The 23078-nt window shown below is 46.4% G+C and overlaps 1 protein-coding gene across 4 annotated transcripts in view; it reads right to left on the reverse strand.

Moving 5' to 3' along the window:
• Positions 1–23078, reverse strand: part of Iqce (IQ motif containing E) — a 42065-nt gene that overhangs the window by 9473 nt on the left and 9514 nt on the right. For 2 of the 4 annotated variants that reach the window (XM_035444793.1, XM_035444794.1), the window contains 12 exons: positions 20798–20911; positions 20632–20682; positions 16855–16925; positions 15412–15484; positions 15165–15214; positions 12915–13078; positions 11839–11894; positions 10384–10613; positions 7246–7350; positions 6484–6640; positions 1319–1507; positions 27–50 (listed from right to left, as the gene is read on the reverse strand). In XM_035444793.1, the coding sequence (XP_035300684.1) occupies positions 27–50; positions 1319–1507; positions 6484–6640; positions 7246–7350; positions 10384–10613; positions 11839–11894; positions 12915–13078; positions 15165–15214; positions 15412–15484; positions 16855–16925; positions 20632–20682; positions 20798–20911 (1284 nt within the window). The remainder of the gene's footprint in view (positions 1–26; positions 51–1318; positions 1508–6483; positions 6641–7245; positions 7351–10383; positions 10614–11838; positions 11895–12914; positions 13079–15164; positions 15215–15411; positions 15485–16854; positions 16926–20631; positions 20683–20797; positions 20912–23078) is intronic. The other 2 variants (XM_027413520.2, XM_027413521.2) reach the window with 1 other exon arrangement.

Below are 23078 nucleotides of genomic sequence, written 5' to 3' on the forward strand. Positions count from 1 at the left end.
AAACTGGTGAAATTGACTTGGCTTACCTCATCCAAAGCAGCTTTTCTTTTCTAAAATAAGGAAATTGAGAAATGAATTAATGTGAAGTCTCGACAGAGGTTTCCATTCCTTAAAAGAATATTCTCCTTAATATATGTGACGGTTAACCTTCATTGTCAACTGACTGGATTTAGAATCACCATGGAAACACACCTTTGGGTGTGTATGTTAGAGGCTTTCTAGATTGAGTTAACTGGGTGGGAAAACCCACCTTAATTGTGGATTGTGCCATGCCATGGGCTGAGGCCCTGAACTGCATGGAAAGCAGAATGGACTAAGCATGGAGTTATGTCTCTCTGCTGCCTGACTGTGGACATGTGACCAGTTGCCTTAAACTCCTGGTGCCATGACATGACTGACACAAATCGTGAGCCCAAATCTGCCCTTCTGTCCTTGAAGTTGCTTCTGGTTGACAGCTTTGATAAGGCAACAAGAAAAGTGTCTCGCTATACAGTGATGGGCTCTGTGATGTTTTCGTTCATCACGCACTTTGATGTTCACTCCCACTCCCAGCCTCTCCTACATCTACACCAGTTTCTACTCCTCTGTCTGCAATAGCCACCAAGGGCTGAAGGGGCACAGTAGGCAAGTTGCTTCTAAGACACAGGTGGCCTGGGAACCTTCTTTGGCCAGAAATCAATGATGTGTTCAATAAGATGACAGCCACGAAGGCCAGAACAAAGGGGTTCTCATGACCATATTTGGGACAATATGAGAATAATGATTGCAATTAACTTTTAAAATGCTTCAATAAATAAAAGAATCTGAGCCCATATTAACTCATTTCCCATGAGGGATAGAGGAGGCAGGGAGGGGCTCCTTCCTTTCTCTGAAACCGGTACAACCTAGAAAAGGAAGCTTGCTTGCCTTTCACTCAGGAGCACCTGGGTCCATGCCCAATGCTGAGCAATTGGTACTTATGCCAGGGAAACTGACTGATAATTGATGGAAACAAAGTCCTGTGGCCATCCAAGATGGCTGGAGCTAGGTCTCTTGACCGTTACTAGTTTGGTTTTAGAGATGGTGTCCTGTGGCTTAGGCTGACCTTGAACTCCTGATCCTCTTTGGTACTAGGATTGCAGGAATAAATCACCTCTCCTTTCAAGGGGCCAGTGCTTACAGCCCCACCTTCTGTGAGCCATCCCACTCTATGCACCCATGGATGACTGGCGGTGCTGGGGTGGGTGAGTGTGCTGAGTGGACATGCAAAGCACACTGAGTAATGGAACACGCACACACACATGTTCTCTGCAGCTGCACGTGGGACCAGGAAGCTCACCTTGTGTCTGTGGGCCTTCCACTGGGCCTGCAGAATTCTGATGGCAGCATCCCTCCTCTCTTCGGAGCACGGGGTGGGTGGCTGGGATTCAGCCTCCTGGCTGTCACTGTTGTGCTCACTGGGCTCATTGTCAGAGTCTGGCTTGGAGTGATCGCTGCAGGGTGATGGTGCATGGAGCTCTGGGGGGGCCTGCAGGAAATGAAAGGGGGTCAGTGGCATCAGTGATGTCAGCAGCGGGCAGCAGACAGGATATTAACCAGGATATTACAGGCCTTGCTCATCAGACAGTAGACTTAATAAAACAAAGTCTGAGCCCGGTGCAGTGGCAGTCTTATTTTGGGCTCTTTTTAAAGATTGATTCGGTATGATAAAAGTGGGATTTGGGAGATTGAAGTGGAGATATTTCCAGGGTGATTTTTGGCAGGAAGAAGAACTGAACCATTGAAATGCCGCAGGCTTCTAGGTAGTGCTCTTGAAATCTACCCACCAGGGTTCCTCTCAATAAAATTCACATTACTGGAATATTCTTTCCTCATGCCAAAATGAAGGTTCAAGGTTGGGGAGATGGCGCAATCAGAAGAATGCTTGCTGTACAAGCATGAGGCCTGCTCCTTGGCATCCATGTAAAAAGCTGGGTGTGGTGGTGTGTGCTTGTAATCTCAGCACCGGAGAGGCAGAGACAGGCAGATCCCTGGGGCTGGGAGGCATCTCTCAAGCCCCTGAGGCTGGCCTTGAACTCTGAATCCTACTGCCTCTGCCTTGTGAGTTGGGATCATAGGCTTGCACCACCATGTATGGCCCATGAAGGTTTATTATGCATTTACATATCAGGAACTCCTGGAGCAAAGAGCAGCATAGAAGTTTAGCCTCCAAGGTACTAGTTTCCACCTGTGCTTGTGTCAGGTGTGACACACAGGACAGATTAGAAATGGGGTACATTCTAGTTCTTGGAAATGGTGTCAACAGCCTGGAGAACAGAGACCAGGGGGCCTCTTGAAGACGTTTGGAGTTGGAGAATACCCAGCTGACCTTTACAATGACAAAGCCTCCCCTCAAGTGATAGAAAGTCCTGAGACTTCCAAAAAAAAAAAAAAAAAAAAAAAAAAAAAAAGAACAGAGACCTGATGTCAGAGGCCTGTAATCCCAGCATTCAAGAAGCCAAGGCAGGAGGATTATAAATTCAAGGCCAGCTTAGGTAACTTGGTAAGTCCCTGTCTCAAAATAAAACATAATAAGAAGGCTAAGAATATAGTTTGGTGGTAGAGCACCTGACTATAGCACCTGAGCCCAGTGAGGGGCTGCGGTGTGGTTCAGTGATAGGGAGGGCACTGTCTACAATCCCTCAGTGAGGGGATGAACTGTAGCTCAGTGGTAGAGCACCAGTCTACAATTCTTCAGTGAGGGGCTGGGGTGTAGCTCAGTGGTAGAGCACCTGCTGCATAATATTTGTTTAACCATGCAAAGATGTGTTGCATTTATGTTTCAGAATAACTGTTTAACTATGTAAAAATGTGGTGGATTTATTTAATTATGTAAAGATGTGTTACTGTTTTACCTTAACTGTCTAAGATACCCAATGGAATAAAAAAAGTTGAATGGACAATAGTGAGGGAGGAAGTATAGGTGGGACTTCCGGATAGGTAGAGTAAGGAGGAGGAGGAATTTGGGTTGGGGGAAGAAAGAAAAAGAGACTCTATGACACCGGGGGCCAGACAGTCAGACACGGAGGAAGCAGGAAAGCAGGACATACAGAATGAAAGGATAAAAAAAAAAAGTCTCAAGGCAAAATGTAGATGAATAGAAACAGGTTAAATTAAGTTAAAAGAGCTAGTGGGACAAAGCCTAAGCTAAGGCTGAGCATTCATAATTAATAAGTCTCTGTGTCATGATTTGGGGGCTGGCAGCCCAAGAAAGCCTACTACATTTCATGCCCAACATGGGCCTGAATTTCCATATAGGACCTGAGAAACTGGGGTGAAAAAAACAAAACAAAAATACACACACACACACACACACACACACACACACACACACACACAAACCCTTGATGCAGCTTCCTAGTAGCCTGGTGCTCTCAACAGGCAGAGGCAGAGGCAGAGGCAGAGGCAGAGGCGCAGCTCTGCCATACAGCAAACACTTGGTCAGCTGGCATGTTAATTAGAAACAACAAGCTAAGTCAAAAATGCCTGCCACAGGGTGGGCACCAACTTCCCAGAGCTGTGGCAGTTAAATGCAGTCCTGGTTAAACACAACTCTCAGCCAGGCCCACTGGGCTTAAAACTCAGCTCTCACGGACCTGAGCAGGGCAGAGCGGTCCACCAGTGCAACCCATGAGAACACTACAGGTGCACAATAAGTTAGGTCCAGACCGAAGAAAACCTCTAATTAGGTTCCAGTGCATTAAACAATGTGTGTAGGTGTTAAGAAAGAACAGAAAATGTGTACAGTCATAGAAAAAAAAACTTTAAAAATAAAGTCTTTAAAGAGAGAGTAAATTAATATAAAGGGGGAAAGTCACAGGGAGTCTGGATCCTATATGGTGCTATGCTGACTTTTTTGTTTTTGTTTTTTGTTTTTGTTTTTCAAGACAGGGTTTCTCTGTAGCTTTGGAGGCTGTCCTGGAACTAGCTCTTATAGACCAGGCTGGTCTTGAACTCACAGAGATCTGCCTGCCTCTGCCTCCCGAGTGCTGGGATTAAAGGCATGCCCCACAACTGCCTGGCAACTTTGAACTTTTTGAATGCTGATGAGTGAATGACTGCTGCTGAGAGACACTGGATTGTAAAATGGACTGCTAAATTAAACCAGCCTAGATACTTTAGAGATGTCTTAACTTGAAAATGGAATTCAGAAAATGTATTGCATTCAGGGAGAGGTTCTGCTTTTGTTTCCACAGGAAGTGAAAGGCTGTGGATTCGTTCAAAGTTAACAGAGATCAGGTTTGATGGAGGAGACCTCCTGGAAATCTTGGCTATGGACATATAGAAAGAAAAACTACAAAACAGGTGGCATACATGCTGATCCCTCTGCATGGGGGCAGTTTTGAGACTGGACAACAAATGTTATAACCATTAATGGCTTGACCATTATTTCAATTTTCTCAGGGTCCCCCAGGGATGCTATCACCCCCACACAAAAGGAAGCAGTCTAGAGAACATAACACCCACATTTCCAAGAGGTAGTGTGGGTGGTCTTTGGTCATTTGGTGGGTTCTGGATGTTTGTCATTGCTTAGGGGGATATAGGAACATAGAGTAAAAGGACAACTATTAACCTCAAGTATTTTACATTGGTATGGATTTGGGTATATATACAAATTTACAGTTATTTTTGTTATACTGTATGTATGTTTCTACCCTTGTTTGGGGTATTATGCTTATGCAGCTTATTTTAAAATGTAACATATAATTAAGAAATACAGGTTAGTAGTTGGCATCTATAACAATCAAACTTGTATTCATGTTAGGTATGTTTCAAGGTTAAACAGATACATTTTAGATATAAGTGATCTTCAAATGCTTCAGAGACCTACAGGATATGGCATTTAAGATGTTTAATAGCCTAAGGCTTTTCATGACAGGGAGACACATCTGCTCCTGGTAGCACCAATCTGCTTCATAAAAGGATGATGGGTATCAAGGAACCTCCATATGGAGTTCTCTTTCCTTGTGGCAAGGCTAGCCATTGGGGTAAGAAACTGTCCTTGCCTCAACTGCTGACAGTATACAGTATAAACTGGACAAGCAGGTCACAAAGGAAAAAGACTGTTAAACTTTGCCAAGACAAGGTGGGACAGTCCTTTGAAATTTCTGCTTCACAGAAAGGTCTGTCAGATATTCTAGGCCTGTGGGCCTAAGATGGATGCCCCAATGTTGCAGAGGAACCTTGGGTTACTGTCCAGGCAGCCAGCTACTTCTGTCATTTCTGTAGTTTTGGAAATTACTTGCTCTGCACTTCCTGTTTACTCAGGTAATATTACATCCTTCTAGGGTCTCTGATGGAGTTAAAGATGAGATAGTTATAGTTTTTCTTGTTACCAAATTCAGAAAAGAAACTCACATAAGAGACGTAAAGTTTGTAAGGTTGAGAAACATAAAATTTTAAATTATTTAAGAAAATGTTTTGAGGTCTAAAAAGATAATTTGGGGTTGGTAATATAGTTAGGATAGACAGTAAATCAGGTACACAACTTTGGCCTCACCAAGATAGGACAGATGGAGTATTTTCTCTGAATTTGCCAAGTGCAAATGGACTGGATATTATTATTATTATTATTATTATTATTATTATTATTATTATTATTATTATTATTGAGACAGGGTTTCTTATTATTATTGAGACAGGGTTTCTCTGTGTAACTTTGTAGACCAGGCTGGCCTTGAATTCAGAGATCTGCTTGCCTCTGCCTGCAGAGTGCTGGGATTAAAGGTGTGTGCCATCACTGCCCGGCTTGGACTGGGTATTATAATTCCTTTTTTTTTTTTTTAATAGTAACACCTGTACTCTTTTTTTTTTTTTTAAAGAATTTATTTATTTATTATGTATACAACATTCTGCTTCCATGTATATCTGCACACCAGAAGAGGGCACCAGATCTCATAACAGATGGTTGTGAGCCATCATGTGGTTGCTGGAAATTGAACTCAGGACCTCTGGCAGAGCAGTCAGTGCTCTTAACCTCTGAGCCACCTCTCCAGCCCATAAGTATAATTCTTACTTGATAATTGTTCTTATTGTATATAGTCTTACTATGTTAAAGCTAAAACCTTTCTGTTTAGACAAAAATGGGGAAGCGCCTGCCTAAAATTCCCCAGTGAGGGGCTAGGGTGAGGTTCAGTGGTAGAACACCTGCCTAGGATATATAAAGCCCTGGGTTCTAATCTGCCCTAAAAAAGCCGACAAAACAAATACGGGGGTAGGGGAGACAGGGAAGTTGCATAAAGATACTTGGCCAGGCAGTATGTTCTGGAACTCACATCTATGCAGGTTAGGAGTGGGCTATTCCTCCTCCCTTCCTTTCTGGTCTTCTTGCCTCTGCAGAGCTGCACCTATCCTGTCCAACTGTCTAAGACCCAAGGCCAGCCTGAGGCATCTATACACATCATCATCGGGGTTACAGAGGTCATTAGGGCAGGTGACAGATGGTAGATAATGGAGAAGTTGTACCTGAAGACAAAGGTGACAAGTCCCGCCCATGCCTAAAATCGAGGGAACACTACAGTCACATGGTACCTCCTGGGTGACTGCTACAGTCAAGTCTCTCTCTTGTCTCTTAGCTTCTTCCAGTTCTTGACACTTGCTGGTGAGTGCTTCAATTTTCTCTCTAAAGCACAAGGGGAAAAGATGACCCTTAGTCATCATCTAGTAGGGAAAAGCTGTCATCCAGGATATGGGCAGTGCTGCATGGGGACAGACTACAGGAGCAGGCTTCTGGTAACCACTGCAGGGGCTTCTAAATTGTCACCTGTGTTCTGAGAGTCTTCAAGGGCAGGGCTGAGGATGCTAGGCCCAGCCCCATTCCTGAAATATCATCAGAGTTGGAAAATGGGTCTGTGGTAAAGTGCTTGCCTAGCATTCGGGATGTCCTGGGGCCCAACTTCAGTACTACATAAACAGCGAAGCACATGCTGGTAATCTTGGCATTTGGAAGATGGAGGCAGGAGAGTAAGAAGTTCAAGGTCATCTTTGGCTACAATAAGTTCAAAGCCAGAGTTGGGTACATGAAACCCTGTCACACACAAACCCAGGGCACTCAAGTATGGGGACACACACTTGTGATCTCAGCAAATGTGGTTCTAACGATTGAGTAGCTGAAGCTGCAAAGTTGCAAACTGAGGCCAGTTTGTACTACACAGTGAGATCCTGGTCAAACAAAATAAAACAAAAGTGTAAAGCCAGAAACACTATTCAATACTCAAGTGTTCTTACCTCAAAGCCCGCTCCTGCTCCTGTCTCTCCTTCTCGCCTTCTCTGGCCATCTCCAGCTCCTTCTCCAAGTCCATCTTGGCCTGCAGCAGCTTATTCATCTCCTCACTGAGAGACACAAGCAGACATTGCCATGGTCACCAGATCTAAGGCTAGCATAACTGAAGGATGCTTCATGGACATGGGACCCTGCCTCCTTCCTTAGACAATGAATCTAGACAAGCCCTTGGTCCTAAGGGACAGTGCCAAAGCATATCTGAGGGTGCTGACTGCTGCAGACACCACTGTAGAGGGACTTTCATAGAATGGAGTTAACTTGAGCAAAAGCAGGTAAGATCCTGCCCTGAGACAGAGACCTCAGCATGACAGAGAAGGACAGTTAAGTGACACAGTGCCTTCTGCAGTGCAGTCTGAACCCAGGAAGGACCAGCTGACAAGCCCTAGGGCAGGTGTTTGTAACAAGATATGGATGACACCATTCTCTTTGAAACTCAGGCCCACCACTTAGTGCTGGTGACCCCACTTCTCCAGGTCCCTACTAACCTCCACAATAAGTGACCTCCTTGAATGTGTAGCATGGTGACCATCACACAGTAAGAGCTTTGTAAGCAGTAATTATCTTGTCACCTCACATCATGAACTGTAGTTCCCACATGTGTGTTAAAACTAACTGGGAGGTGGTGGCTCATGCCTTTAATCCAAGTACTTGAGATACAGGGGCAAGCAGACCACTGTGAGTTCAAAGCCAGCTTGGTCTATAGAGCTTGTTCCAGGACAGCTAGGGCTGTTAAAAGAGAAACCCTGTGTCTAAAAACCAAAACCAAAACTAAAAACAGTAAGAAAACTTTAAAAAGATGTTTTACTTTATGTGTATGAATGTTTTGCCTCGTGTATGGACACCACATGCAAGGTCAGAAGAGCATGTCAGAGTCCCTGGAACTGGAGTTATGAACTGCAGTGTGGGTGCTGGGAATTGAACCTGGGTCCTCTGCAAAAGCAACAAGTGTTCTAAGCCATGGAGACATCCCTCTGCCCCCCCCCCATGTTAAACATTTTACAAGGGTGACCAATTAGAACACACATCATTGTGCAGAGTTGGAATGGTACAGGTCCAAAGCCAAGTTAGCTGGAACCCCATTAGTCCTACACAGCCATTTCTGCCCACCTCTGTATCTAACCTAACACCCATGTGACTTTTCCTTTCCTTTCAGAAGGTACAAGCAGACCACTGGCTTCCGCCAACCCAAAGGCTAAGAATGTCCCCACACTGGGTGGTGGTGGTCCCAGCACTAGGGAGGCAGAGGAAGGTAGATCTCTGTGAGTTTGAGACTAACCTGGTCTACAAAACACAAGTTCCAGGACAGTTAGAGCTGTTATACAGAGAAACCCTGTCTCAAAAAAACAAAAAAGAATGTCCTTAGACAGCATCTGAAGTCATAGCAGAGATCTCTGGCTCTGCTCTACCTGCCTACCTGTGGTTTTCACCAGTGTTTTCTAAATCACCCTGACTTAGGACTTACTTTGTTCTGTTATTTTCAAAACTTTATGAAATATCACCACAGTGGAACACAGTATTTGAGGTAACTTATAGTCACTCACATCTAACTACAGAATAAACTGTTAGCCACTTTGGAGTGAAAACTGAGTTTTTTTTTTTTTTTATTGTTTTGTTTTGTATTGATGGCAGCTTGATAGAACATGCAGAAGTAAGTTACTCCCAAATGACCTATGTAATTTAAATTCTTTTCATACATATGTATATGTGCACGCACACTTGCACATGTGTCATGTGTCGCATGTGGAGATCAGAGAGAAACTTGCAGGAGCTGGTCCTCTCCTCCTGGCATGTGGGTCCCAGGGTCTAATTCAGGCCATCAGACTTGGTGGCAAGTGCCTTTATCTGCTCTCAGGCCAGGCCCACCATCATGACTTAAACATCTTTGCACAAAATGCTATTTTTTACAAGAGACCCACCATCAATTCTCATATAAAACTAGGCCACGAGGCAGCTAGGACCCTGCTCTATACATGGGTCACAATTTGCAGGGTTTGGGAGTCCTGAACTTTTACATTTTTTGCCTTTCCCCAACTCCATGGCACTAGGGCTTGAATTTAAACTGGCACTCAAGCTATGTAAATTCTGACCCACTGTTACATCTCACATGCTAGGCAAGTACCGTTCCCATGATACATCTCACATGCTAGTCAGGTTCTGTCCCACTGAATTACATTCTCAGACCTCGGGTTTTTGAGTTTCACTCTGTAGCCAGGCTTACATCATACTTGAAATCCTCTAGTCTCAGCCTCCCAAGTGTTGAGATTACAGGTGCATGACATACCTGGTGAGAATCTGCTTCTCCACCTAGCTTCTCAGAGGGTAGGGCCTTGGGCCTCCATTCCTAACCTCTCTAGCTGAACAGGGCTTCAAAAGCTGCAATCCTAACACTCCCCCCCCCCCCCCCGCCCAGGTGGGGAACGAGGTCCTTGAATTCCCAACCAGTTCCTAGACAGTCAGGGATATAAGGAAGGTCCTCAATCCCAGTTAGCTCCTGAGTGGGACCAGAAGTTTAGCATCCTTAGCCAGCTCATGAGTGGGTGGAAGCTAAGGCCCTGCATTTCCCAACCAGCTCTCACTAGGACAGGCCCTAAGGTGGGCAGTGTTTGAAACCCTAAGCTCTCAATCAGGGCCTGGGCAAGCAGGGCACAGTGCATGTGTGTGTGTGGGGGGGGGTTTCGGAGAAAGGGGTGGGGGTGGGCAGGGACAAGGCCTGCACTCTCAACCAGCATTCAGGTGGGTGGGGCTCGAGGCTTGCACCTGTCCTCAGGACTTCCCAGGTGGGCTGCAGGTAGGCCTTTCTTCCCATACTAACTTTCTAGGTGGGCGGGGCCTGAGGCCCTTCAACAGCTTTCAGAGTAGGCAGGGCTAGTGGCCTTGGTTACAGTTTTATCGCAGCAATTTAAAAATAGCTAAGACACAGAGGCTGGCCTTGAACTTGTGATGTTCCTGCCTATACCCCTCCAAGTGCTGAGACTGTAGGTAAGTACTGCCCCACCTGTGATGTGAGTGTTCAGTGGTGTGAACGGGGGATGCACTTAACTCTTACAGGTGGGGCACTTCTCCCCTCCAAACTAGATGCTTACTCTTTCTCCAGCAGCTGTGCCTGCAGTACGCTTCGCTCCCCTTTCAGGACCTTCAGGGCTCCTCGGAGATGCTCCTGGTCCTCAGATGAATCCTCTTTAGGCAGGTCCTCTTTGGGCTGGTCCCCTTTCGGCTGCTTTTGCACCGAGATGTTGGAGGAGGAGCTGACCAGGGGATTCGGCTTGACCAGCTCTGAAGCAGATGGCTTTGGGCTTTCTGCGGAACTCACTTTCTGGAGGCAATGAAGCATCTGTTAATATTACCTCCGTGAGACAGACTCAGGGCCAGCTAACCTCCAGTGTGTGAAAGAAGCTTCGCTGTGGGAGCCAAGTCAGCAGCTTCCCTTCCCAGAAGCCAAAACCAAAGTGGAGAGAGCTGGCCAGGCCCAAAGGCAGGACCCAGTCAGAGCTACCAACATTACACCACCAAGGTCACCAAGGAGGGAGGCAGGAAAGGAGGATGCAGACATTGGAATTTGGGTATTTCCAACCCTTGTGCTTGATGTTAAACTGGTCCAGCTCTGAAAGTGATAGGCCTTTCCTATCGTGTCTCTGGAGTTCCTGGGTTTCCTGTATTACCCAGCATGCTTTACTTATAAAGCATTTCCACAAAGAAATTTCCTTCATTTTCAACTTTGTCTACTTTTCTACTAATTTGTCAGTATGTGCCTATAATTAAAACATTCTTCTTTGGGTTTTGCACAGCTTTTCCAAACAATTGGGGGACTCTGGTTCATAACTTTTCTTTCAATTCTGGGGATACAACCTAGGCTAAGCAAGTTCTGTACCAAGTCGCACAGCTTGTCCTTCAACAGCAGGTTTTAAGCAGGTGCTCTAGCACTGAGCCATGCCCTCAGTCTTTCACTATGGGGTTTAGGCAGGTGCTCTATCACTGAGACATGGCCCTTGCCCCTTACCTAGAGCCTGGGTAAGCACTGTATCACTAAGTTACATCTCTGGCATCCTATCTCAAGATCCTAACAGGATGGACAGGTTCCCTAGCATCAGGCTCCTCTGTGGGGCTGGTGTGAGGGTGGGGGATGAGGAACTGCTAGCTAGCCTCCCATGTTTGCTGGTCAGCAGTGTAGATGAAATGATTGCTAAGAATTCAAGTATTATATAAAAGTTTAGAATTTGGAGATGTATGCACACATCAGGCTAGACCATAGGCACTTCTTGATCATATACACATCTACCCGAGGGACGACAGGAAGCCCAGTAATGGATTCTTGGGCCTGGCCCTCAGTAAAATGAGGGCTGTGAATGACACAACCTCAAGTCTTGCTCAGACCTGCAAGGAGTTCATCTTGCCTGTGTACTTGGTAAGGCCTGCTGAGTACCCCTTCCTATGTGCTGAGTGACTTATGTTACTCTGCAAACCTGTATCCCCACTTGAAACAGACAGGGGCTGCTCCTTGGCCCAGGTAGACCCTGATGAGACATTAGCCCTGCACTTACCTTTTCCAACTCTGCGATGCGTCTCAGCAGCCGGGGCTTGCTCCAGTCTACATAACCTAAGGAGGGCAACAGGGTTTACAAGACAGTGCCCATGGGGCCTATAGTAGGACTACTCTTCTCAGACATGGACTCAGCCTCCCACTGCATAGACTGACAGCCAAGTCACAAATCCCAGTGAGGCAGGTGCTTGTCACCAGAGGGTTTCTTATCTCACATAAGCCAGGATGGCTTTGAACTTACTATATAATAACTGAGGAAATTCTGATCTTTCTGCCTCCATCTCCTGTGTACTGAGATGCATGCTCTATCATGCCTGGTTTATGTTATGATGGGGATCGAACTTGGGGCTTCATGTACACTAGGCAAGCACTCTCCAACTGAGCTACATCCCTAGCCCAATGATTTTCACTTTGCTAAACTCCAAATGCTAAGCTCACTCTTCACACATGAGACACTCAAGGCTTGGCTATCACATGGTCACTCTGGCCACTGCTGGCTATGTGTTACTAGCTGGCCCTCATTACCTAACCTTCTAAATGCCTCAGGCTTAAGACTCGGCTCTGCTCTTCTCCAGCGCCCATCTTGCAGGGAGCTGTCACTTGACTCTACCTGTAGCACATCCTGTTCTCCAGCATGGCAGGTACCTGCCTCACATCTAACCTCTCCTCCTCCCCGAAATGTCAACTCTGTCCCCTCCACAGCTCAGACAAAAAGTCCTGGAGCCTATGGAGAGCTCTCCGCTAGTCCATATTAGACCTGGGTTCCATCCTCAGTGCTGCAAAACAAAGCAATGGCCCCAGAGCCTGCAGTTCCCCTAGTCCTCTTGTTTTTTGCAGGCCCCACATTCAAGATCCCGAGAACCAGATCTCTTCCTACATATCCACAGTCCCACGGGCCCCGGCTACTTGGACTCTCCCCAGAACACCTGTCCTACTAACAAAGCCCTTTTGCACAGGTAAGGGGATATGTCTGCTATGAGGCTTGTGACTAAGTTCTCCATGTTTGAATGGGGCCCACTACCGAACAAGACATGACCCGTCTCCTCGTGTCTCCCTGAGTGGCCTGTGGGCAGATACCCTTTATTTTGGAGACAGTGGGGGAATTGCTCAGCATGCGGTCCAGGTCCTCCTTCAGGCTCTGGTTCTCCTCTGTCAGCTCCTGCACGCTCCGGGTCAAGTTCAGCAGGGCGCTGCTCATCTTCTTTTGCCTTTTCACACCCAGCTTCTTCTCCATTATGGGCCTGGGGATAAGGAAGGGACACACTGAGGGTGGCACTTCTGGACTGACTTACAGACATCTCACAGGAACACGGTTGGCTTCTTACCAGGCTCTGAGGTCAGAATGGCTTCTGATGTTAACAATCTAACCCCCACAGTAGTGAAATGGTAACTTCAGTAAGAGAATCAATTCTACCCTTCCTTCCTTCCTTCCTTCCTTCCTTCCTTCCTTCCTTCCTTCCTTCCTTCCTTCCTTCCTTCCCCTCCCTCCCTCCCTCCCTTCCTTCCTTCCTGACTCAGGAATGCCAGGCAAGTGCTCTACCAACTGTTACATCCCCACTGCTTTCCATTTTTGCGACTGGGTCTCCATATGTATCCCAGGTTGTTCTGGAACTCAGGATTCACTTGCCTCCACCTCCTGAGTGTTGCCGTGATGTGGGTGTGTCAGCAGGCTCACCTCTATTTTTTTTATGTTTGTACTTTGTGCTGGTGTATAAAGTGGGCATGGAGTGGGTTGGGGATGTAGTTCAGTGCTCAGTTGGGGAAATGCTTACCTAGCACATGGGAGGCCCTAAGTTCCTTTCTCAGGACCACCATGTATTTATTTAAATACATACATACATAAATAAGGCACTAAAATAAATGGTTCTACAGCAGGGCGCTGAGCACCCCCTGGTGTTCGAAAGGCTGTGGTGCAGCTCTTTTGGCCTCTGGTTGGGTACTAGAAAATCACTATGTATTATACATAGTGAATCAATACTACATATTACATGTCTTTAAGAGAAGCACACACAACACCAGTCTCAGCATCTTTCTTGATGAAGATGTAACAAATGAACACAGGGACCTAAGCCTGAATCCACTGCCCAGGACCAATGGTTCAGTATTTACTAATTTAGAATCCCTGGAACGTCACAGGATATTTACTTCCTGCAAATAACAGAACCTACTCCACTTATCTGGTCTTTGTGTATATGTGTGTGTAGTGTATGTACATGTGTGCAAGGGTCAGAGGAAAGACGTCAGGTGTTCTGTTCCTTCATTCTCTACCTTAGTCCCTTGAGACAGGATCTCTCCATGAATCTGGAGCTACGCTGGCAGCCAGCAAGTCTCATGGATTTGATCTTTCTGCTGTGTAATCCCTTGGCCCCCTGGACCCCTGCCCCGCCGGCCTTGGGATTACAGGTGCACATGCAATGCAGACATGTCTGGCTTTGTTTTACACAACAGACTAGTGCTTTACCATGGAGCTACCTCCTCTGCCTTATATGGCTCTTATATGGTCTTCTAGCTACTGACTGGGGGCAAAGGGGAAAAAGGACAGCCACACCTGGTGCTGGCAGTTTACACAGAAGCCTGCTGTATCGGCAGATATAGATACACACACACACACACACACACACACACACACACACACACACACACACACAAACACACACACTATCTGTCTGCAGGTGCCTGTGGAGGTCAGAGGCATCAGATTCCCCGGAGCTGGAGTTCCAGGCATTGTAGGCTGCTTGGTGTAGGTGTTAGGATTGTTGGCATTTTGGCATCGTATCCTTTAGGAATGATAGGTGCAATATACACAGTAAAGATACTTTAACTTGGGAAAACTTTAACATCAAAAACAAAACAACAAACAAAAAAGCTTGTTTCAAACAAGTAAGGCAGAGCCTGCTTTGAAAACCAGTGCTCTCCAGCTCTAGATTGGGAGCTGCTATGGGGCTGGGTGGAGGGCTCAGTGGTTAAGTACCTACTCTACAACTATGAGGACTGGAGCCCTTGAGCTACTGGCAGTGCGTGCCTGTAACCCCAGCACTGGGAGACAGGAGATACTTGGGGTTCCAGATTCCATGAGAGGCTCTGCTTCAGCAAACAGCATGGAGAGCTATCAATGGATGAAGACACCTGATGTTGACTGGTGGTCTGCACACGTGCACACATGTTCATATACACACACACACGAATGTATCCCCACCGCCACCTCCAGTAAGCATTGCACAGCTGCCCAGAAAAGGGAGAGCAAGCCAGTGGCAGGTAAGGGCTGCCCGACTTTGAGAGTGGCCTCGATAGCACAAAGACACAAGAGGTTCCCACATGAGATCATACTTCTTTCCTGAGGCGTCAGTACTCGCCAGGAGGGTCTGCAGACGATGGATCTGTGAGATGCAGAGAGAAGGTGTCAGAACACAACAGAAGTGGGGACAGCGTCCCCCAATCTATAGTCAGCTTCCCAATTGTGGCTTTGTGCAGGGAGAGAAAACTATACGATGGTGATCTCTTCACGCCCACTGAACCTCAGTGCATGCATGCATAGCTTCAGGTTTCAGAGCATCAGGCTTCTGGGTGTACACACCTCTTCATAGTATGTCTCCATGGCGATGCGCATCTCCTCCAGGTTAGTGGTCTTCATGTCCGTCTGAAGTTTGCTGGAAACCCAAGTTCAGAGTTAGTATGGTGGGACTAGCACCCAGGGAGAGGCAGAGGAAGAAGGAGTCCCAGAAGTCAGAGAGGGGATGGCAATGAGAAAGAGAAGCCTGACATTGGCCTTGACCACATGAGTCCATACTTCTGGAACAATCACACCAGACAGAGTCCTCCTGGGTGGCACCAGCCACTCCTCTAATGAACCCACAGACCACTGACAGATGGTCTACCCTAAGAAAGGCTGCCCTGAAACACCACAGTCAGTCAGTAGTACCAAAGGAACCTAGGCCCTGGGTCACCTTCAGAGCAGAATAGCCTACTTTATAAGAGGAATCAGTGACACATGCATGCCATCCCAGCACTCAGGAGGCTGGTGCAGGAATACTGAATTCAAGCTCTGCCTGGGCTACACAGCATGATGCTGTCTCAGAACAAGACAAAGAAAAATAAAAGCAGAGCAGATCCACACCCCCCACCCCCGCACCACCACCACCACCAGCACTGTCACCTTGCCCTTAATATGCCACACACTTCACAAAGAAGGCACAGGAGAAAGCAGAGCTCAGGGCACAAAACAGGAAACCAGCACACAACCAGACACATGTCGCCAATTCATCAAGAAACACTATAGAGGGGCAGAAAGGCTGTAGGAAAATCAGGGCATGGGTATAGGCAGGCTGCCTCAGTTTTCTTGAAATGGACTTAACCACCTAAATTATCCCCTATGCTTAGTGAGGCTAGCCAGCGGCAGGGAGGAAGGCACAGTGTCTGCTGAGAGGCCTTGGAATCCAGACCCAGAATGTTCACACTGGACATCAGAGGTGATTGCATACTGACGGGGGTGGTGGTGGGGGAGTAAAAAGTTGAAGAGAAATGCTGTTTACTGAGGAAATTTGAATTAAACAGAAGCTAAAGGTGTCATCTAGTCATACAGGTTCCTCAGGACCTGGGACAGAAGGCTTGAAGGTTCAAGGCCTGTTTGCCTGGTCAAGTCAAAGAGGTCCTGTCTCAAAATTAAAAGTGAAAACATGACTGAGGTGTGGCTCAGTGGTAGAGCACCTGCCTAGACTCCCCCAGTGAGGGGCTGGGGCGTGGCTCAGTGGTAGAGCACCTGCCTAGACTCCCCCAGTGAGGGGCTGGGGCGTGGCTCAGTGGTAGAGAACCTGCCTAGTGGTAGAGTGCTTGTTTCCCACCATGACATACGAGGAAAGGAGGAGTTAACATTTCTCAGTTTTAGGTTGGAACAGAGATGCGGCAAAGAAGGTAGAACAACATGGAAAGGGTGGATGGAAGAGAGGCCAGTCTTTCCTGGCCCAGTGCAGCACCCAACCGACACTGGGGACCACCCACCACTAGCCCCCTCAGGTCGTACTTGATAGTGTTGTCCTTTTCCTTGCACTGTTGCTCCAGCTTGAAGATCCTTTGCTTGAGCCCGGTGATGACCTGCCAGCAGAGGGCCACCACCTTAGCACAGTCACCCACTGAGGGCTCAACCTGCTGGGTCCCCAGGATAGTTGGGTATTCCCTCCTAGGAGACCCTACAGACTCCAAGCTTCTTCCTGTCAGGATTCGTGCACATCCATCCCACTCTTCTACCTTCCTTAGTGCACTTCTAGTGATGACTAAAGGCCCCCAACCTGCTCCCTCACTGAGCAGTGCTGAGTAAGTGACTGGAGAGCAAGATGGAGGGTCAGAGGGCAGCAGCCAACTGCTGTCCTAGGGAACACACTGCAAATTCTAGGAGAGGGCTAGATGTGCAGTACAGTGCCTGGGACCCACAGGGACCCAGCAAGTCCTTGCCCAAGGTCAAGGTCAAGGGACTGACTGCTCTGTTCCAGCAGGCCTGAGCCTTCCTTCTCCTTATGTCTCCTTGGGGAGGTATTTCCTTTATAACCTAAACAACATTTTCTTTTTAAAGTCAACTTCAAACTACACACACACACACACACACACACACACACACACACACACACACACACACACACACACACACAGAACACTGGAACAATATAATACAGGGCTTGGCTTGGAGAGAAGGCTCAGTGGCACTGGCTGCTCTTCCAGAGGACCCAGATTCAACTCCCAGAAACTATTCAGTGGCTCATAAGCATCTGAAACTCGGATTCCAGGGAACATGATGTCATCCCCTCCTTCTGACCTTGGAGGGCAGTGGACATGCATGTGGCATACAGACATATATGCATACAAAACTCCCACACACATAAAATTAAAAATTAAAAAAAGATTTTTCACTATGGAAATACATGTTCATTCATTAATGAATTCTACATCTTCATCCAATGTCCTAAGCAGACATCTCAATTAACAGTACACTATTAGACATATACTTTCTTCCTTTTTAAGACATGGTTTCATGTAGCGCAGACTGGCCTTAAAATCCTTCTTTACTCTAAATGACCTTGAATTTCTGATCCTTCTGCGTCTACCTCCTGAATGCTGGAGTTATAGATCTACAACACTATGCCTGAATTTTAAAATATTCTTTAAAAAACTTAACATTGGAGCCTGGCAAGATGGCTCAGTGGGTAAAGATACGTGCCACCAAATCTGATGACCTAACTTGGATCCCTGGAATCCACATGGTGGAAAGAGAGAACTGACTCCCACAAACTGTCCACTGACCTCCACATATTTTTTTGTTGTTCTGTTTTGGTTTTGGTTTTTCGACACAGGGTTTCTTTGTGTAACAGCCTTGGCTCTCCTGGAACTCACTCTGTAGACCAGGCTGGCCTTGAACTCACAGAGATCCACCTGCCTCTGCCTTCCAAATGCTGGGATTAAAGTTGTACACCACCACCGCCCACCTTGACCTCCATGTGTGCATCTGGTGAGTACCCCCTCCCAATTGATAGATAAATACAAAAATACTTTTTAATTGGGGGCTGGAGAGTTGGCTCAGTGGTTAAGAGCACTAGCTGCTCTTCCAGAGGTCCTGAGTTCAATTCCCAGCAACCACATGGTGGCTCACAACCATCTGTAATGAGATCTGGGGCCTTCTTCTGGCCTGCAAGCATACATACAGACAGAATAGTATATACACAATAAAGAAATCTTAAAAAATACTTTTTAATTAACAAAAATATTTTGAGGTTGCTATGAATCACTTTGGAAGGCTTTGCAAATTGCTGACCTAGGCAGCTATCATTGTCCCTGGGCAGCTGGTCAGGAAGAGTGCATCTATCAAGAGCAGTATGACAGAGCAGGCCCCACAGAATGAGTCCCAATGAGCTGGCCTTGCCAGCACTAACACTTGATATGTAGGTTCTGAGTACTCCTGTTTTTATCTAGACCCCGCCAAATCTGGTTTGCACTATCCTTGCTAATCTTGTTGCTAATGCTGTGTAAGGTTTTACTCAGTGTAACTTAAAATAATTTCTTTCCTCCCAGTATGTAGTGCTGGTGAGATGAGAAGCCAAGTCTACCGCAACCACCATCCCTGCCTTCCCCGAGCCTGGGAACAGCAGGGAGGAGCCAGATTTGGGTAAACCTCATTTTCTTGCTTTTAAAATGAGGGCTGGGGGGCTGGGGGACTGGGGGGCTGGGGAGATGGCTCAGGAGCTCAAGTGCTTGTTGCACAAGCATGGGAAACTGAATTCAGATCCCCAGCACCACATACAAAGCCACTGTGTCACTGTACACCTGTAACCTCAGCACTGGGGAGATGGAGACAGGAGCACACAGACACACACATATGCAGATCCTTCTTCCAAAAGATGAAATGAGGTCACAAACATGCTGACTACACAGTCACAAATTTGGGATTTTTCTTCTTGCAGTTGTGGCACACACCTTTAATCTCAGCATTCAGGAGGCAGAGGCAGGTGGATCTCTGAAGTCGAGGCTAGCCTGGTTTATAGAAGAGTTCCAGCACAGCCAGGACTACACAGAGAAACCCTATCTTGAAAACAATAACAACAAAGACATTTTCTTGAGCCAGCAGCATATGCCTATGGTTCTAGCACTTAAGAAGATAAGACTGGGGATTGTTTGAAGCCAGAAGATCCAGGCCAGTGGGGATAACATAGAAAGACCCTGTCTAAATAAATACATAGTTTTCTTGTGGCCATATACTGATCATTCACAAGTGTTAGGTGTTGACTTTGAGTCCTAAACACAGACCATCTTTAATCACTAGTATTAAATGTGTATTTCTACATGACATGATTGATATATATATATAATATATATATATTATTTTTAGACTTTTTACTATTTTTATTGCATTTATTGTTAGGGGTTGGGTGGGAAGTGCATGCCACGGCCCTCATATGGAGGTCAGAGGACAACTTTCAGAGGCTGAAGTCTCCTTCCACATGGGTTTCTAGGGTGGGACTCAGGCTATTAGGCTTGGTGGCAAGTGCCTTGATGCCAGTCTTGCTGGTCCTATCTCACAGATGGAATATCTTTAGTGACTACAGATATTCTGTATACTCCTGATAGAGAACACTGCTGTAACCTAATGCTTCATGGCATTCTTTCAGTTCTCCTTTAGTCTTGAGGCTTTCCTGTACATTTCTTCATGACATGAAGCCCATTAACCCATTGCTGTCTTATTCCTTGAAACTTGACTAATGGGGACAATAACATATTCCATACCGCACCCTAATTCCCACCCCATTTTAAAACAGAAACTGAGGTTTGGATGTAATTCCCAAGTTGTACAGAGACTCTTTTTGTTGTTGTTTGTTTGTTTGTTTGTATTCTGAGACAAGGTCTCATGTAGCCTAGGCTGGTCTCTATGGAGCAGACTGGTCTTGAACTCCCAAGTGCCTTCTTCTATTTATTTATTTATTTATTTATTTATTTATTTATTTGCTTATTTGCTTGCTTATTTATTTATTTATTTATTTATTTATTTAACTGTGTTCCCTCCCTAGCACTGTTCTATAGACTGAAGTCAGGGTTCCACACTCTCACTCCCCCCAAGCCTCACTGTAATTGTGTGGCATTTGTTCTACCTTTTTTAGCCTCTGCTAAACCTGCTGCCCCCTGACATTCTTCAAAGTACAATCTTGTGATTTCTGTGGCTCTATAAACAACAGTTCTAGAGTTCTGAGCCCATGCCCTTCCTGCAGTTCCACTATGAGATCAATGGAAGGCTCTCCTGGGGGCAGGAGGCGCTACTCACCCAACCAGTGTCAGGCCTTTTCTCAGCCAGGGTTCGCACAAAGTCTGGGCCCTGTGGGAAGCAAATGGAGACATTAAGCCCACGGTGGCTTTTCCTCCTGTCTGCTTCCCATGGTACCACTGGCATCACTAGCCAGCAGGAGGCCTCTGTGGGCCCTGGGACTTACTCGACCTGGATCCAAAAGCTGTTCTATCTGCCGGTCCTTTCTGTTGTTCTCCTCTTCCAAGCGTCGGAGCTTTGTTCTCATCAGATCCACATCACTTTTCTGCATATGTAAGGACTGGAAAAAAAAAGGAAAGGAGGGTGGGGCTGTCAAGATGGTTCAGCAGGTAAAGGGGCTTGCCTCATGACCTGAGTTCAATCCCCAGGATGGACATGCTTGCATGCAGGTACATGCACAGTGGAAGGAGAGAACCATCTTCTCTAAGGGGTTCTCTTACCTTTATGAACACACAAAATAAATAAATATAAAAACAAAACTCAACCAACCCAAAAACAAAGAAAAGGAGGGTCACATTCATACAAATTCTCCATAGTACAGTGAATCCTAATTTGGGAGGTTCTCTCCCCCACCCCCTCTTTTCTTTAGAGTCTTTTTTTTTTTGCAACCCAGGCCAGCCTAAATCTGGGAGCAATTCTCCTGCCTCAGTTTCCCAATTGCTGGGATCATAGCCATATTTGGCTTTGAAAGAGGTTTTTAAAGCCCTGGGTGTCATGGGGGCTGGAGAGATGGCTCAGAGGTTAAGAATACTGGCTGCTTTTCTAGAGGTCTTGAGTTCAATTCCCAGTAACCACATGGTGACTCACAACCTTCTATGCCACAGAATCCATGGGATCTGATGCTCTCTTCTAGTCTACAGATGTACATGAAAACAAAACATTGATAAAAATTAAATAAATAAATCTTAATTTTTTTTAAAAGCTGGGAGGTGGTGGTATATGCCTTTAATCCCAGCACTCAGGGGGCAGAGGCAAGTGCATCTCTGAATTGAAGGCTAGCCTGGTCTACAGAGCAAGTTCCAGGATAGTCAGAGCTACACAGAGAGACCCTGTCTTGAAACAACCCCCTCCCCCCCAAATTCCCTGGTGTCATGTAATGGAGCAATCTGGCAGCAAGGGGTGAAGGGGGTAATCCCAAAACTTGTGGGTACAGGAAAAACCAATGCACCTGAGATCTTTCCCATTACAATGCCAATGGCAACCAGCTGACAAAATACTTTTAAGCCTGTGAACCCCGGCCCTGAAAAGTCCCAAAGTCCTGAACCTTCTTCCATCTGTCACATTACATAACACAGTCTGATGCTCCTTAGCAATACTAGCCACAGGGTTAGAGAGATGGCTTAGCAGTTAATAGCACATACTCTCTTGCAGAGGACCTGAGTTAGGTTCTCAGCACCCTCAGTGGGTTAGTAAAAAATTGCCTATTACTCCTGCTCTAGTGGATTCAATGGCCTCTTCTGGCCTCCACAGGCACCTGTACCCACATGCACATATAGGCACACAGAGCAACACACACACACACACACACACACACACACACTTAAAAAGAATAATAATAATAATGAAGGAATACTAGCCCTCAGCTATGTCTGAGGAGAGATGCTCCCAACATCCCCCTATGGATGGATTTTCTTACCAAGCTTTGTCAGGCCAAGGGGAAACAGATCCTATAATCAACTCTTATTATATTTTAGTTTTTATAGTTCCAAGATTGAACCTAGGGCCTTGTGTGCCCTCAGCTGGCACTCTATTGTTAAGCCACATCCACAAACCCATCACTGATAGACTCTAGGCAACCTTACCACCCTACCATTAAGCCACACTCCAGTCCCTCGCTGGGGGATTCTAGGCAGTGCTCTACCACTGAGCCACACCCCAGACCCTCACTGGGGGATTCTAGGCAGGTGCTCTACCACTGAGCCACACCCTGAGTCCCTTATTGTGTGACTGATTCTACACAGCACTCTGAGGTTCCATGACGGAACACTGTGTCATACACATTCTAGAAAGTACTCTACTACTATGTCTCCAATTCCCTTCAGGCAGAGCACCAAAAACTTACGATGAGTTTGAATAGTCAGGGTCATTTCCCTAAAAGTCTATTTCTACCCCCAAACATGGATGGCTCCCACTGTTACAAAGTGCCACTTGTAACAATCATTTATTGTTGGGGGCTATCCACATCCACTTAGTAGTCTCCCGGAAGAGTGGGAACCTCTCTACACTGCCTCCTGTGTCAGGTCAGCCTCAGTTGAGAATGTCCAAAGAAGAGGGTGCAACTCCTTTTCAGGGGGTCCTTTTGTTGCCACACAGCTGGCATGCTTGCATTTTGGAGACAGGGTCTCATGTATCCCTGGTTATCCTTGAATTCACTATGTTGCTCAGCTGGCTTTGAACACCTTACTCTCCTGCCTCCTCAGTGCTGGGATGACTCACCTGTACCAGCA

The sequence above is a fragment of the Cricetulus griseus genome, chromosome 4 (genome assembly GCF_003668045.3).
Source record: "Cricetulus griseus strain 17A/GY chromosome 4, alternate assembly CriGri-PICRH-1.0, whole genome shotgun sequence".
In the NCBI taxonomy this organism is placed as follows: Eukaryota; Metazoa; Chordata; class Mammalia; order Rodentia; family Cricetidae; genus Cricetulus; species Cricetulus griseus.